Source organism: Oryza sativa, chromosome 4 (genome assembly GCF_034140825.1).
Source record: "Oryza sativa Japonica Group chromosome 4, ASM3414082v1".
In the NCBI taxonomy this organism is placed as follows: Eukaryota; Viridiplantae; Streptophyta; class Magnoliopsida; order Poales; family Poaceae; genus Oryza; species Oryza sativa.
The window spans coordinates 33,594,506-33,612,144 of NC_089038.1; the positions used below are offsets into that span (position 1 = coordinate 33,594,506).

At 43.0% G+C, this 17,639-nt stretch overlaps 2 protein-coding genes and 1 long non-coding RNA gene across 3 annotated transcripts; 1 reads left to right on the top strand and 2 right to left on the bottom strand.

Moving 5' to 3' along the window:
* Positions 1–1,023: 1,023 nt before the first annotated feature.
* Positions 1,024–7,810, bottom strand: LOC107280524 (uncharacterized). The gene is made up of 4 exons (XR_001545005.3): positions 7,577–7,810; positions 2,907–3,711; positions 2,714–2,832; positions 1,024–1,367 (listed from the first exon to the last, which is right to left on the bottom strand). It is a non-coding gene; the product is annotated as an uncharacterized lncRNA (long non-coding RNA).
* On the top strand, positions 3,488–7,361 carry LOC4337217 (filament-like plant protein 7). The gene is made up of 5 exons (XM_015778455.3): positions 3,488–3,628; positions 3,718–3,850; positions 4,031–5,990; positions 6,066–6,126; positions 6,604–7,361. Exons 1-5 carry the CDS (start codon positions 3,536–3,538, stop codon positions 7,105–7,107), a joined length of 2,751 nt encoding a protein of 916 aa, XP_015633941.1. The 5' UTR covers positions 3,488–3,535; the 3' UTR covers positions 7,108–7,361.
* Positions 7,811–16,286: 8,476 nt separating the features above from the next.
* On the bottom strand, positions 16,287–17,639 carry LOC4337218 (WUSCHEL-related homeobox 4-like). The gene is made up of 3 exons (NM_001419905.1): positions 17,234–17,639; positions 16,874–17,155; positions 16,287–16,782 (listed from the first exon to the last, which is right to left on the bottom strand). The coding sequence occupies exons 1-3, from the start codon at positions 17,477–17,479 to the stop codon at positions 16,600–16,602; spliced, it is 711 nt and encodes a 236-aa protein (NP_001406834.1). The 5' UTR covers positions 17,480–17,639; the 3' UTR covers positions 16,287–16,599.

Genomic DNA, 17,639 nt, shown 5'->3' on the forward strand with positions numbered 1-17,639 from the left:
CGACGGCATAATCAACACACCGATTGTAATGACGCAAGAATGGGACGTGTGTCGTTCCAAGCCGCCGCCGCCGCCGCCGCTTTACGGATGAAATCATTTTTCTGGGGCGTATACATATGACCGGCACAGCACGCGTGCATACGGCCCGTGCATCACTTGGATTACGTACTCACCGTCTCACCGATCGACGGCGGGTGATGCGGACCGATCGGTTGTTTACTTGTTCGGCTCGGCGCGCGCGGCATCACGCGTACGACAGGCGGAGACGCCGCCACCGAGGAGATCGTCGTCGCGGCGGCACGGGCACGGAGCCCACCCGCAACGCGCGACGCGGCGGTCGGCGAGGCTGTTTTGCCCATGCGCGCCCGCGCGATTGGCCCATCAAACCCGGGACAGGGCCGCAATTGCAGCATGGGGCGAGCGATGAGGACACGTGACTCCACGGATGCGGCGGGATGGACCGGTGGACCCAAAAGTCTACTTAGCTTGGTTTGGCTATGGGCTGGTGGTCCAGCAGATTGGCACCGGGCCAGCCTGCATGGACTGGACCTGGATGTTCAGCTCAGCCTTTTACTCGAAGTAAATTCTTCTTCTCTTCTCAACGGGTTACTTTTCTTCATATTTTGCTTCAGAGAAAAGGCTTGTCCGTGGTACTGCACTGCGCTGCATGGAACCCCACTTGTCACCTCTGCGATCTGTCCAACGACCGTTACAGCAGATTGTCAAATTAGCGTTTGACTGCATCTGCGTGGAGCTAATCGTTGAAGTAATCAGCCACTGAGACACTGACCGATCCATTTCACAGATCTGTTGGCTTGTGGACTGTGAATTAAGATTGATGCCACTGACTGGTATATGACGCTAAATTTATCGTGCAGCAAATATATGTGTCGCTTTAGGAACATAGCTGGCAATCTTTCCTCCTGGTGGTGCGCAAGACAGCCCGACAGATGGATTGATGAACCGATGTCACACTAGCTTGAGGTGTACACTTCCAACGTAAGTAGCACAAACAAGTTGTCCGTACTTTCAATCCGCTGTCCCTTGATTCATGCATCAAACCATTAATACATGTGATAAGTGCCAATCATTTAGGTGGGTAAACCTCACAAACGTTCTAAGCTGACGGTGGTCGATGCCACTGATGCACGCCCTCCTTATGGGCCACTGCTGCAGGTCCTATCCACTCTCAGGTTAGTTATCCAATATCCATGTAATTAATCACTAAGTAAACCATTGTAGTAGCGGTAGTACTATATGTGCCAACAACTAGTATTCTTCTGTCATCACTGATCCCTTCTCTACACTATTGATGAATGTGCTCACGAAAATCATTTTGTACTGTGGCAAGCTGGCAATGAACTCTCCTGGACAAAAAACAGGTAATTATTGTCATAACTTGCTGGAATCACAAGATACTCCTGTACTTATGGGGACAACAGGAGCAGTAATTTAATGGGGAGTGCAATGCTGCTATTGCACTCCATTCTACTCTTGTCCAACGGCACCGCCGACACTTAAAAGCCCCAAACTTAGGCAAACACTCTCGAGCTAAATCGACTTTTCATCACAGCATCACAGGATTCACCGCGCATACGGATAGCTAAAATCCGAGAAAGGGCTAAATTTGAGCCCCGGGTCCACAGGCCAGTGAGCCAATACGCAGCATCAGTATCCGCTGGTACATGTGTCATTGCAAGGATCTACTAAGAAAAAAATTACGGAGTGAGACCCCAGCGGTTGCCCCACGGGAAAAGCTGAACGATCGCTTTGTTCTTATACCCGTGTCACCTTTTTCTCCCTTCCATCCACCTTTGTGTCCTTGTCTTCATCTCCCTCCTCCATAGGATGCCGTCACAGGCTCACAGTGAGGCAGCGGCAGTTCATTCTTGGTGAGCTGCAGCAGAGCCACCACCTGTTGTCACTGGAGGTCAGTTCAGTTCAGCTCACTCACCTCACCTCACTGGCTACTGGCTACTAGTGCCTTTTCTTGAGTTCTTGAAAATCTTGCTTCCTTCTATTTTACTCTTGCCCTTTTGGATCCTTTGTCAATGCGCGGTGTGAGCACACTCCATCTTCTTCTTTGTTTGCTGGCTGGGAAAACGATGGGGAAATCTAGAGCTTGGGCTAAGGACCTAATGGGTTTGGAGCTAGTTAGATGGTGATGTTTTTGGCTTAATTGCTTAACTACACTAACATGCATGCCGATTGCAGAAGCCGCTCTTGCTAAACTGCTGGTGCTCTTAGGGATCCTGTCTTCTTGTTTCACCGTGGAGCCCTTTTGGGGTTTTCGCCATCAGTTCTAGCTGATGTACCATTTTCACTTCCTGCTGCGCAGAAGGAAGCTTATTTTGAGTTAATATTTCTAGTGGGTTTAGAGTTAGACTTCTGAGCTCTGACTGCTTGTTTCTGCATCTTTCTTTTCTCTCATCTTCTTCTCTTGCCCTCCTTGTGAATTGTATATTTGTCTAGATTTAGATGCAATCAATTTGCATAAATACTGTCTAAATAGATATTGTGAGGTTGGGCCTCACTCCAGTTAGCAATAAAACTTCGTTCAGAGGTTTTAAGGTTTACTACTATATTCGAGTTGTCCAAAATAGTAAATGCCATCAAAATAGTAGGCCCTAAAGATTGTCGAGACAAAGAAGAAGCATTTCGTTTTTAGAGGTGTTTAAGTACTTCAGTTCTTTTGACTTCTGAGAGGACGTACCTGAGTCACATAAATGCCTTTGTACCGGCTGGTTTTAATTGCATCGGTTGGTGACGCTTCTGGATCAAAGTGATAGGTTCAATGTCAATGGGCTTCCACTATTGGAGCTGACACAGAAGCTAAAAGTTGACGGGCAATTCTGTTAAAATTTGTTTTAAGAAACTCTATAGCTGTATTTTGCCAAAAACTTTACCTTTTGAAGTGGTAGGTACAAAGAGAGTGGAACAGAACAAGCTTCACTATATCCTTTACTTTCTTTTCTGAGCTGAGCATCGCTTTCTGCATTGAAAGGAAAATGATATTATGGTTAGCTGATGAAGAAACTTATTAATCATGAATAGTAGATTAGATAGTGGTCAATTTCTATTAACATGGCAGATAATTAACAGTACTTTACTTCTGAACAATCATTGGTTAACAAAATACTTGCTGAGCTGGCATACGCCAGCCAAAGTTTTTATTAAGCTTAGAAAGTGTTCAAAGGGATTTCTTTGTTTTAGTCCACGAGTCCAAATTCTTGTATTTTTCAACCTTGTCTCATGGAATAAAAAACTAACGTGTATACGATATAATTATATGAATTTAACTGGGATAAAATACAACTTGCTTTCAGATTATGTTAGCTTGGGATAGTTTTGCAAAGATGACTTGATACACACAATTTCAGTTTCTTAATAGAATAGCACCCAAGGAAATGTTCTGTCTGTATCCACCTTTTGTACAATTTGGTGGGAATATATCTTACTAACATTTATATTTCTTATTAATTTCTAGGGAGTTTAGAACGGCGTTGAATATTGATAGATATTTAGCATCTCACTAATGGATAATAAAACATGGCTTTGGAGAAAAAAATCCTCAGAAAGGACAATTTCAACGAAGAACAAAGCCAATATATCAGAGAGGGAACAGGAGGTACATCACTTATCTCTTTAACATTATTAAGAAGCCTTATGAATTATGATATGTTCCTATCTGGATTTTCAACTTTTCCTTCCCTGCAGAAAGAGAAGATTGCACGGTTAGAGAGATCCTTGCAATGCTTAAATGAACAGATTTCATTTGCTCAAGCTGAATGCGTGGAGAAGGATGCTATTTTAGCTAAGCAAGCAAAAGTGGCAGAAGAAGCAATATTAGGTAAAACTCCATTCACTTTTCGCTAACTGATACATGTTCTTGTTTCAAAACTAGTTAAGCACATGATTTTTCCATCCTAGAAGAGAAATGGACAGCTGCAAGTATGCAGATACAATGGCAATTAAAGTTCTGCAATTCTTTTTTTCTGCAATTCATGTTATTGGTTTACAACTATTCTAGGTTGGGAGAAAGCTGAAGGTGAAGCAATAGCTATTAAGACACAACTTGATGATACTCTAGATCAGAAAGCCGCAATTGAGCAAAGGATTTGCCATCTTGATGAGGCTCTAAATGTTGCCATGGTAGAGAGGGAGTTATTGATAAAGGACACTGCTAAACTGATTTCTCATGAGCAAGTTAAAGTTGAGAGGCTGGAAGGAGATGTAGTAGAGAAAATAAACATAATTGCTAGCTTGGATGCCGAGAATAGGAAACTTTCTGAAATGCTCTCAATGAAAGAGAAAATGATCTCAGAGTTAACTGAAGCAAAGGGTGTGATAGAGTCAAATTTCAAGAACCTTGAGGTAAAACTAGAGTCAGCGGACAAATTGAATTCTTCTCTTAGATATGAGGTTTGCATGCTGCAGAAGCAACTTGATATTCGAAGTGAGGAAAGGAAATTTAACCTGAAATCTGCTGATGCTGCACATAAACAACATCTTGAGAATGTAAAAAAGATTACAAAACTTGAAGCAGAATGCCAGAGATTGCGTTCAATGGTACGTAAAAGGCTACCAGGCCCTGCTGCCATTGCTAAAATGAGAAATGAAGTTGAAACACTGGGTAACAATGCAGTAATAACAAGGACGAGAAGGTTCAATTCTACAACATCATTCAACTCAGGCAATCTAGTGCAGAACTCCTATGATGCATCACATGAAAGTTCTTCATTGCTTGCAAGGCTGCATGCGATGGAAGACGAAAATAAGACTATGAAGGAATCTCTTTCTAGTAAGGATGGTGAGCTCCAGTATTCGCGGACCATGCTTGCTCGCACAACCTCTAAACTTTCCCAAGTTGAAGCTCAGCTTGAGGAGTTATCAAGAGGTCGGGTTGCAACAGATTTAGTAAAATGCAGTCCTACAGTGGTCGAGAACCCTCTATCATCAATCTCCGAGGACGGTTGCAATGAAGATAATGTCAGCTGTTCAAGCTCATGGGCGTCTGCCTTGATTTCTGAACTGGAACACTTCAAGAAGGGGAAGCTGACTACACCCTCTTGTAAGAGTACCGGAGTATCAGACTTGAGTTTCATGGACGACTTTGAAGAGATAGAAAAGTTAGCATTGGCATGTGATGCGAAACCTACAGAATCGTATGATTCAAGGAGGGAGTCTAGAGAATCATCAGGGAAAGAGCTAGTAACAGTTGATGGTCCTATTGAAACATCTGACCAACTCCGTCAGCACAAGATTGAGAAGGCAGTCCTGAAGTTGATAGAACTTATTGAGGGTGTTGTCCAGAGATCATCAAAAGATTATAGTAGCACTGTTGTGCTCTCTGGTGGCAGTGAGGGCGACCGCTCTAACACATTGACTGGCTACGTTGCACGTGCATTCCTGTGGAAAACGTCTGAACTTACTTCTGTACTACAAAATTTCGTCCTTGGGTGTAACGAGCTTTTGTATGGGAGTACAGATGTTGAAAGATTTGTGCTTGAAATCAATATCACACTAGACTGGATAATCAGCCACTGCTTTTCACTCCAAGATGTATCAGACATGAGGGAGACTATCATAAAGAACTTGGAGATAAATAGCAGTTCCGGACTAGAAGTTGTTCCAGTAATTAAGCACACCGGAATCCAAACAACAGATGGCATGTGTGAACCCAGGACGCCTAACAAGATGCAGATGGCGATAGTATCTGTATCAAGCTTAATGGATATTGGATATAAAGCTGATGATGACTCAGAAATTTTCAGGAATAAAATACCAGTCTCTAAATGTGAGGAATCAGAAGGAAAAGCTTCAAGCCTGCGAGCAGAGCTTAATGCATTGAAAGAAACAGGAAAAATGATGGCACATGGTGTCGATGGTGAATCCACAATCAATGAACTTGGGAAACCATCCAACTCTGACATAAACAAGGGCAATCAACACGGAGTGTCTTCTCTTGAATCCAAGCTTCAGCTAGAACGGTAATTCTTTCAGTTATTTATTTTTCATCATTTAGCCTTCATAGTATTATGCCTAATGCAGTTATTTCTAAACAGTTTCCCTGCTAAAGAAGGTCCAAAATGTGTTTCTAGGAATGAAGATCAGCATGTACAGATGGTAAGATCCACATTATTTTACTTCTTGACTTTGTTAGTTTGTTATTCTGGAACTTGCCTTTGTACTTTGCAATGTATTAGGTATTTCATTTGGAGAATGTGTTACATATTTGTGCTTTGTATCTGCAAGTAATTTGCTCCACCGATGATAATCCTGTCTGTAATATATAGCATTGCTTTTGTTCTTGTAATACAAATTGCAGGCAAGCTCAAATAAAGAGCAGTCAGTCTTGCTTAATATGTTTTTTGTTTCTTTAATTTTGAGTCAAGTTGAATAGGACGTGATATAAATTTATTACCATTTAGTAGTGCTACAATTTTTTTTATTACCCATTCACTCTGTTTCTGTTATCTGTCTTTTTTTTTATTTTGTCTGGTTTTTTTGGGGGTAATACTTTTATGAGCCCGGCGAAAAAGTATTACCTTTATTATATATATTTTTTTACAACTCAATCAACTTTCCCCATTGTGTCTACAGCGGCTGGAGATCTCAACAGCATCAGAGAAGCTTATCGAGTGTCAGGAGACAATCCTAAACCTGGGAAAGCAACTGAAAGCACTTGCATCTCCAAAGGATGCGATCCTTTTCGACAAAGTGGTTCATACAAAAATTCAGTCTGAGCGAAAACCCCGGTCTCAGTCGCTAAACGAGATGCTAGCCATGGATGATGGAGGATTCGATTACCTCAGCTCCCCCAAAACCAAGGAGATCATATGCGCGGAACTAAGATCGCGGCATGAAAGAAGTTGCTCTGTCGACAACGGAGGCGATGATTCAGTAACATGCAGTTCCCACCCAATGCCGGTGGCACCACCAATGAGGCCCTACGATGTGAATGGAACTTGCAAGGATGAGGCTGCTCTCAAGGTAGTAGCACTTATGCCGAGCAAGCAGAAGGGGAACACCAACTTGCTGAAAAGGATTCTGGCAGGAAGGAGAAAGGAAGCCATGACCAGGCCAAATGTCGTTGCGACTGCTTAGCCTCCATGGATGATAGATTGCCCCTTCTCCGGTGTAAATTAAGTGTGGCCGTGGATGATGGATTGCCCTCTTCAGGTGTAAATTAAGTGTGGCCGATTGGCACTTGAGCTGTGTCGTTTTGATCACGTTGGTAGTAAGAACTAAGAACAGTGCAATGTATATGTAACATGCGGTATGTATTAGCGTGATTTGCAATGTTTCCGCAACCATTACACTGTTGCTTGAGCTTATGAATCTATCTCTGCTTTGGTTTACCGTGCAAGTGAACAGAAAACTCTAATTCTAGTTATGATAGATCTCTGGAAGACGGCTGGTTTATCGGCGCGTGTTTTTATGCCTATCCTGGCGTTTCTGCAGTGGGATCCCACCCAGAGGAGGATCAGCAGTAGCAGCATTGCCCTAGTTTTGGAGGATTTTGAAAAGTTCTGCACCGATACGGGGAGAGAAATTCAGGGTTTCAGAGACTGACCTAGTGACCTCTCATCTTGATCGTGTGCTCGGTGTCGCGGACGCGGACGAGCGCGGGGGGAGACTCTCCTGGGTCGTCGGCAGTCGCGCGCGCGTGATTCCGCGGTGGTCGGGCGCCGGCCGGGATTTCGTGCGGGCGAGAGGGGCGGGGCGCAGGCGGCGGAGGGGATCGGTTTGGGAGGGAAGGGTTTGGGCGGCGGTGGTCGGCGCCTCAGCAGGGGCGCTCGATGAATCTGGAATTTTTTTCGTTTTTAGATTTTTTTTAAATATTTACAGAAATAATCTATCGGCAAAAAAAATTACAAAAATAGACCCTGCCGCACACCTCTAGGGCGGCAAGCTGACGTGGCAAACGGGAGAGGAACGGGCGGTGACGGAGGTAGGGTTTTTTTTGCAGGAAAACCCTTGCCGCCAGGGGCCCGAATGCAAAAAAGCCAGTCGGGGCCGGCCATTTTGCAGGCGGCCCCTTGCCGCCCTCTGGCCGGGCGGCAGGCCTCGCTGCCTATAAAAGGCCTGCCGCCTAGCCCCCAGCCATCATTCCTCCCCCCTCAAATCCAGTGAAAAAAAAAGAAGAGAGGGGAGGAGAAGAGAAGAAGGGGCGAAGCCCTGCCGGATTCAGACGCCGATTTCAGGTAATATTCATAGATCCTATATGTGACTATTGAGTTAAATAGTGTGTATTTTTTAAAAATTTGTTTGAATAAATGCATTATATTTTTAGGGTTTTAGTTGTACTAATCTAGAAGTGCGTATTGTAGATATCGGTAACTACGCAGATCTGCTAGTTTGGAATCAATACATTACCGTTGCATTGGCTTACACAAGACTTTCGTCAATGGCTAGACGCCGGATCATTGTAGATATCTTGGACGGGCTTCCCATGGAGGGAGTGCCGTAGGTAGCACCCGCCAGTCGCTCTGTTGTTCACGATATTGTCGTTCATAAGCCGCTTTTCTCTGTAAGTATTGCTCAGTACTTTCGGATGCGAAATACCATCGACCTTCTTGTAAACAAGTGGTTAGGTCGAGAACGGGATTTTCTGTATCGACCCACTCGATGTATGCGCAAGCCGTAGTGCGGGTTTGCTGAATAGAGTAGTGTTACGAAGAATAAAGCGATTGCCCATACGGAATGAATAAGCATATGCAGATAATAAAATACCTCACGGTCATAGTTAGGGCACCTAAAAAAGCGCCTTCCTTGAATATCAGGATTCCTCGAAGCCATTAGTTGGCATCGATCACCGTATAGGCAGAGAGGACGCTGGCACCAAGGTGGTAGTAGGTATACACAAGGATCGCTACGCCAGTTTGGATCCTCGACACCCCGGCGTCTAGCCATTGACGAAAGCAGGTAGGATTTGTAATGAAGCAAGTGGGGAAGGGAGTACTGAATGTGACATGTGCCGGCTTCTAGATACCCTCTTGTGTAAGCCATTGACGAAAGTCTTGTGTAAGCCAATGTCATGTGCCGTCGGCTTTGCACAAGAGCAATGACATGTGTCGTCGGCTTTGAGAACACACTCCTGCTTCACTCTCTTGCGGTAGATACCCCTGCCTGCCTTATCTTGACATAGTATCTCAAACCTGTGTTGTTGGGTACCTTGCACTAGAGCTCGATGTTCCACAGGCCATGTCATTGTTGTTATATGTGCACGATACCTTTCGGCGCATGCACGATTACTTTCTGCCGCACCGATGCAGCCTCCTTTATTCGCGTGCGATACGAGTATTTGCCCGCCATTTGGCGCATACGACCAATGTAACTTTCGGCGCCGATCAGGCTGTAACTTTCGGCGCCAATCAGGCGTACCCACCATACCCCACCACGTTCACATGTCAGGGGTATCACTCGATTTTTTGCGCCTATATAAGTCGCCTTAACGAGTGAGGGCTCACAATCTTTCAGAACTCAGTTACATTCAGTACTCCCTTCCCCACTTGCTTCATTACAAATCCTACCGGCTTTCGTCAATGGCTAGATGCCGGGGTGTTGAGAATCCAAACTGGCGTAGCGATCCTTATGTATACCTACTACCACCTTGGTGCCAGCGTCCTCTCTGCCGATGCGGTGATCGATGCCAACTAATGGCTTCGAGGAATCCTGATATTCGAGGAAGGCGCTTTTTTAGGTGCCCTAACTATGATCGTGAGGTATTTTATTCTTCGTAACACTACTCTATTCGGCAGACCCGCACTACGGCTTGCGCATACATCGAGTGGGTCGATACAGAAAATCCCGTTCTCGACCTAACCACTTGTTTACAAGAAGGTCGTTGGTATTTCGCATCCGAAAGTACTGAGCAATACTTACAGAGAAAAGCGGCTTATGAACGACAATGTCGTGAACAACAGAGCGACTGGCGGGTGCTAACTACGGCACTCCCTCCATGGGAAGCCCGTCCAAGATGCAGGTGTGGTGATCGTTGTCAGGTTCTTCGTTCCATAAATCCTACAACATTGGGTCGAAGATTCTTTGTTTGTTCAAATATTCTTGACGATGATTTCATGGTAAGAATATTTTGATTACATGAATCCTTATTTTGTCACAACATTTACTAACTTTGCTCGCTTTACATCTATTCTTTCCTCCCAGGAACCACTAAGGAGATGTTAATACAGAGAATGGATAGACACCAGAAGGGTTCTAACTCCACCTAGCCGTGTTGTGCAGCTTGAACTACCAGAGCAATACAGGGTTACTAAAGCGCGGTTTGAGAGAGGAGAGAGATCCTCACGTAGGGGTTAGCTATTATCGGACAACTTGGCATATTGAAATTTCTACTGTCATGCTTCCTTGTCCCATTACTACATCGTCGTTGTGTTCAACTATTGCACTACCTCCCTCCTAGTTCGAATCTAATATCATCTATGTAACCGCAATGGAAATAGTTGTATCATGTTCAAATTGTACTACTATTTCTTCATGTTACATAATTCTCCTTGTTTAAGTCCATATAATGTTTCTACGACCGAGACTGCGATAGGCCTATATTAATTATCCGAGTACTAATACGTCGAATAAGGTACAAAATAATACCTCACTTAACATATGAAATTGCGCAACAACCAACTTCAATACATTTTTATAACAATATTAACAAGTTTTACCAATAAATACTTCTTTATTTATTATTAACGTAACATAGAAAAATCTTTTGGCCGTACTTTTTTACATCTGGGTCCCTTGCCGCCCCAGTAGAGGGCGGCAAGGGACCCAGATGCAAAAAGTACAGCCGCAAGCTTTTTATGGGCGGCCAAAATTGTAATTAGCCCCTTCCCGGCCTAATCGCAATTTTGGCCGACGGCGACAGACGGCGCGGTCGACCCACCGTCTGCCACGTCAACTTGCCGCTCACCATTGGAGCGGCAGGGTCTATTTTTGCAATTTTTTTTACCGATAGATTATTTCTGTAAATATTAAAAAAAAATCTGAAAACGAAAAAAATTCGATGAATCTGTTGCGGACTTGCGGAGGGGAGAAAGCGTGGTTGGGCCGTGGAGGCCGGTTTGATTCCTTCTGCTTCGCACGGTCTGAACAGAGAGCTCGGGCCGACAACGGTTTGATACTGGGCCTAACTATGAATCAAGTTCAAAGTTCAATACTGGCCAAGATTTGACCTAGTTTAAAGTGCGAGGTGATAGCTAAGTTCCCTTCAAAAAATGGCACTGCGATGCAAAATTGTTACTAGTATTTAGGCCTGTTCATTGGTTGAAGTTGGGAAATTCTCCCATATACAAGGAAAACGGAACAATGAATTGACACGTAATTAATTAAGCATTAGTTAAATAAACTTTAAAAATCAATTGATATGATATTTTCAAACAACTTTTTATAAAATAAAATTTTTAAAAACATAATGTTTAGCAGTTCGGGAAATGTGCGTGCAAAAACTGAGGAGAAACGGTCGTAACATGGACAATAGAAAATATTTCATCCGTTTCAGGTTATAAGACGTTTTAACTTTGGTCAAAGTCAAACTACTTCAATTTCGACTAAGTTTATGGACTAATATAGTAATATTTATAATACCAAATTAGTTTCATTAACTCAGTAATTGAATATATTTTCATAATAAATTTGTCTTGGGTTGAAAATGTTGTTATTTTTTCTATAAACTTAGTTAAACTTGAAGCTAACTTTAACAAAGTCAAAACGTTTTATAACCTGAAACGGATGTAGTATTATGGTAGCGTAGCTGCATTCTTGGCACATATTTTTAAATGCCAATTTTATGATTCTTGGTTAAAATTTTAAATGCAATATAGAAGTTTTGAGAAAGTTTCGTATAATTTAAGTTGAAAGTTTCTTATGTGTTGTAGCAGGGGGCTAAACATCGCATCTCCTATTGGACCGAAATACGGTTTCTAACACCCACATGTTATGTTTTAATCCAAGGCAAATACTTCTCGAGCCTTCATGATAGGTGAATAGGAGGCGTTCATGTCATCAGATGCAAAGGTTGGCCAGCCAGGAGAATAGTGTTCGAGCACATTGCAAGAGAAACATGCTATTCGATAAGGGGGAAAGGAAACTTGATGATTACACCAGCGAACGAGAAATATTCCTTAAGAAGATGTCACGGGGGTTGCTTCAACCACTTCTACAAACTATGCCAATAGTCTTAGGGACCACTCAAGCACATATCTATGTTCTTAACTATTTTAGGGCACATTATAGTAACTTCTCGTGTGTCATTGGGTATGTTTTTAGCTTCATATGTAGAGCTGGAGGCTATATAAGCTGGTCCTATCCTGTAGCAAGACACGGAGCATATTCATATCAATATACCACATCGTATAACAATGATTACATTTTGAGTTCGTGAATTCGTCTTGTCTTTAGAATAAGTGGGAAAAGGAGTATTATTTTTTTCCTACCCCTGATTCAAGAGGAAAGAAGTATCCGTTGGCAACATAGCTGTGCTAATTAGCAATCGTCGATGCGTTTGAGATACTCGTGAACGGTGAACCGTGATATGCCTCTGCATTACTCAGATGGAATGGAACACAAATAATACTCGGAGAAAATATCAACGATACTGCTCCGATATAACGAGAGTTGCTCCCACACAAAAGAACTTTGTAGTACAGAAGCATGGACGAACCCCATTTCATCACACATCAAGGACCCAAGCCGACCTACCTACAGGCTACAGGCTACATTCTCTGCACAGTAAAAAGGTTACTTCAGCAGCGAGGGGCCCCTGCGCAAGCGAGAGCCAGAGCGGCGGTACACGACAGGACGGGACCTGCCGCTCCTGTGCGACACGGCCCATATGCATCGCATGCATGGGCGCCACCACCTGCATCATCGTCGTCGCCATCGTCGTCGTTTTCCAAGCGCACGTCCATGCGCCCCGAGCCGGCCGGCCAGCCCCTGCCTGCCTCTCCTCTGCTTTGACGAAGAGAAAGGAAAGCCGGCCACGCTGCCCACTGTGGGAGTCTCGGAAAAGAGCGACAAAAGCGGTAGTGCACCGCATTCGCATGCACCATACTCTCTCCCCCACCCCCACACCGCGGCTGGCTGATCACGGCGCGGCCCCCGCGCGCTCCGGTGACTGGACACGGCCGCCGCCCCGGCCCGGGCGCACACCGCACAGGCGGGCGGGGGCCAATGACGCCATGCGGTGCATACGCTGCGACTCGCTGAAGCCTTTGCCTCCCCTGCTCTGCTACTGCTACTGCTGCTAGGCAGCTGCGCGGGATCGTCTTTTGATTTTCTCATCAGGCGGCGTGCAATGCCTTGGCCTCACGCGCGTGTCTTTCTCACACCTTTCGTTCGTTCGCTCGTAGGCGCCACCGTACATCTGATCTCCCGTTCGTTGAGAGAAATTCTGCCCACGAGCGCGCGTGGACGATCCACACCGCGCGCCGTCCGGCCCCTGAGATCGGTCGCTTTTCCGCCCCTTTTTTTCTGGGTATTTTGTTGTTCAAAGAGCACAACATCAGAGCAGAGGAAACTGTTTGCCTAAGCAAGGGCAACTGTTTATCTATAAGCAACGCGTTCCGCGTGTAGCTGATAGCGCGGCCGTACCGTACGTGCATGTGACAAAGTACAACTTGCGAGTTTGCAGGTTTTGCAGCCCTCAATCTCAGTGGTACAAACACAAACACAGGGTATGTATACTTCTGTCAGACTCACCCTTTGACCACCCGGATGAATGCGGCGACTGCGTGCATTATAAAATATTACTAATATATACACGAGTATGGATTTTCATCTCTTAAGAGGATATCTTTTTTTTCATATCAACTAAATAATTAAAAAATTAACAATATAAATTAATATAAAATAAAACACTCCACAGATATGCAAGGCTAAATCCAATTTCTACAACTTGCAACAAAAGGACAAATTATACTGAAAATAATTAACGCACATTTACAATTATATTTATTATTTTATTACAACATGTAGAAGTTAATTTTGAACTGGCATATTCGTGGAGTGATATATTTCATATTAATCTGTATTATTATTTTTTTAATATTATTTTTTAAGAACAATCAATTGACTATTAGATGATATGTAATAAACCAATGGATATTCTCTTAAGGGATGAAATCACTTTTGTATATATACATAGAAATTTAGGTTGGTCAATGTGTCCATCTCCTGCAGTCAAGAAAATTGTTGCCAATTGTTTAAACCACATTATCTGTACATAAGGATTAGTTACAGTGATATACTCCTACAGAACTTCATTCAGTACGTCTTTGTTGATATATATACTCCTACAGAACTTCATTCAGTATGTCTTTAGGAGTAGTACGCAGCAACAGTGCCATACAAGCTCTGACACACTCTAAATTATTGTCATAGGAAGCATGTTTTACGCAATTATGAGTATGATGTCACTCTAGATGTTTAAAGGAGGGGACGAGGAGTGTATAAAGCTGGAGTCGAAGGGCTGCTCAGGCCATGGTATAATTGGCTCATAAAGCCTGAAACATGCGTAGGCTACAAGCATAGAAATGATTTTGCAGTGTGCAAAATATGTCAGGCCCTGAACTTCTCACTTTACGATTCTATCAGAAAGTACTTTGTATTGCGTACTACGTACTGGTTTTTCCCTTATGAAATGGATTAATTACCTGCAAAACACTGTATTATGGATTCAACTATACCTTGATTAAGCCGACATACTTATGTAAAACCAAACAAAGTGGCCAGACCTGCTTAGCTGTCGAGTGTTCAGCTGTTCAATATCACAAACACGCTTACACGCGGCCGGATTACACGCGCTTCCTTCCACGTGTTAACAGAGCTTAATTAAGAATCATAATGAAAACCTAATGTGCCGAACTTTACAGATTCACGGGTCCCCCTAAAAGTCTCCGATGTCATGATCTCAATCTATGTCCACGATATTGTTAAATTATTCACCTGATGACTTTATTGTATTAGTCATTTTTACTTGCTACTCCACTGCATGCAAAACTGTAAACTCTGCACATCTTTAACCATTACCTGTTTTCGAGTGATGTATTCATAGAAAAACATTAACTATGATATATGCTATTTTAATTCACTTAAAATCACTAATATATTATTCTCAAAAAAATCACTAATATATTAAGTTGAAATATATCCATAAGACTCTATAAAATCAAATTTATGTAAATATTTTTACAGACAGATCTACTTGATGATTTTTCATATATCAAAAAATTATCTGAAAAGGCGATCCTCATACTAAAACAAAAAGAACGAATATGTGTTTTTAAATAATAAAAACTGTTTAACCGCCGCGTGACCAGAATTATATGTTTTTGTTATCGAGGGATCAGTGATATGTTGAAAAAAATATTGTTTTTTTACTATATATTTGTTCCTAGATACTAGTTAGTTTATCTCAATACCAATATTAATTGGTTTTGCATAAGAAATAGTATGCTTGATATATATATATATATATATATATATATATATATATATATATATATATATATATATATATATATATATATATATATATATATATATATATATATATATATATATATATATATATATATATATATATATATATATATATATATATATGTCCATCATATAGCGTAATAAATTAACAAAGACACATGCCGTTTTCCTTAATTTTTGGATAACAATTTTGCTTAATAAAACGTCGACAAGTTTTCCGTTAGAAAAAAACTTGATTTTTCCATCGTCTGATTTGCATTAAGATTTGTGCTAGCATGGATATTCCATAAAAAAAGGACTACTAAACCCGATGGATAATACATGCACCTTTTATTTCCCATTAAGTAAAAAAGGGGAGGCGGGGGCATCAATAATCTCCAAGTACGCTAACTAGTATTTCAATTAGTTTTTAATGTATGATATTGTTTATTTTGAGATATATGTTTGATCATTCATATTATTAAAAAACACAACTATTATTTATTTTATTTTTTCCATTGAAGGTACACGCATAACTTGTGTTTTTCGTATCTACACATAAAGATAAATGGTCAAACATGTATGTCCAAAAATCAACGACGCCATATTTAAAAAAATGGAGGGAGTATGAAATAATGTTATGAGATTGACGTGACTTGTTGATATATGAACATGTACTTAATTGTTTGTGTCTTTGACCTTTTAAAAATAGCAATCACCCTTACATGCCTGGATGATGTCATACACATGTGAATATATGATAAGTACGTATATCAATAACCGGTGGTGAAATGCATGCGCGTGTGTAAGCCCTAATTAGCATATCCAAACCTTGCATATATAGTTGCGTGATCTCTACACCATTCATGCATGTATATGAGCAACTGCTAATTCCAGTTTGGAACTACTGATTATATTCTTCCGATCAAGCACCCGGCCACAACACAATGCATTATATGTTCAAAGCAATCCAAACACACGATCGACCAACTACAACACAATGCACACGCAAAGACGAGGGAATTTAATTTCCACAATCAACATCAACCCGGCCAATCCATGATGATACCATGCGTGACAGACGATCGACGGAGTATACATATATGCACATGCAGCTAATTAAGCTTTTCCCTGGGGATGCAACGGGAAGAGCTCCAGGGTCACTTCGTCGGTGCAGCCGCCGGCCGCCTCCGTCGCCACCACCGCGTCTCCATCGCCGGCGCCGTCACCCCACGCCTTGCACCGCCGCTTGCAGCTCGCCAATCCATCTTCCACGTCCTTCTCCTTCTTCTCCGGTGCCTCCTATATACACGCAAAAAATGTCTATTAGCCGGGCAGAAATGTCTACAGATTCATGGATTATTAAAATTCGGTTAATTTGCTGATTAATTACTTTGGTTTCGTTAGCGGTAGCGGGCAGCAAGGAAGGGTCGAGCGTGCTGAGGGTGAGGAGGGCGGCGCGCTTCTGCTTCTGGCGCTCGCGGGCCTTGTGATTCTGGAACCAGTAGAAGACGTTCTTGCCCTCGATCCGGCCGTACTTGCCGAGCTCCTCCGTGATCCGCTCGATCTGGACGGAGTTCGGCGTCCGCATCCCGCCGCGGTACAGCATCTCCAGCACCTTTATCTGCTCCGCCGACGGGTTCCACCTCGTCGTCCCCGCCGCCGGCACCTGCACCTGCAAACCAAATATATACACGATCATGAACCTGATCGATCGATCGATCAAGAACAAGTAGGGTTTGATGTGTCTAACAGTGTAGTTGAGCAGCTTGGAAGCGTTTCTGGCGCGAGGGACGACGAAGTCCGGCGGCGCGATCATCTTCCTCGGCTCCGGCAGCGAGATCTTGGGCGCGAGCGGGCGGAGGCATTTGAAGGAGAAAGCAGGGAAGGCGGCCGATCCGGGGATCGACGACGGGGAGATGGATGGTGGCGCCGGAGACGACGAGGACGACGACGCTTTGTGATCCAGGTAGGCCACATGCAGATGGTGAAGCCTCATTGTGTAATGTCGCAGTTTAACTCAGAGTTAGCTCTAGCTTTGTATGGGAATTGGAAGCAGAGATAGATTAGATTGTTGTAGCTAGGGCTAAGCGAGCAAGCGTGATCTTGGCGTGTTTTTATACGGGGAGAAGGCGATAAAGCTAGGCAGCGAGGGTTTG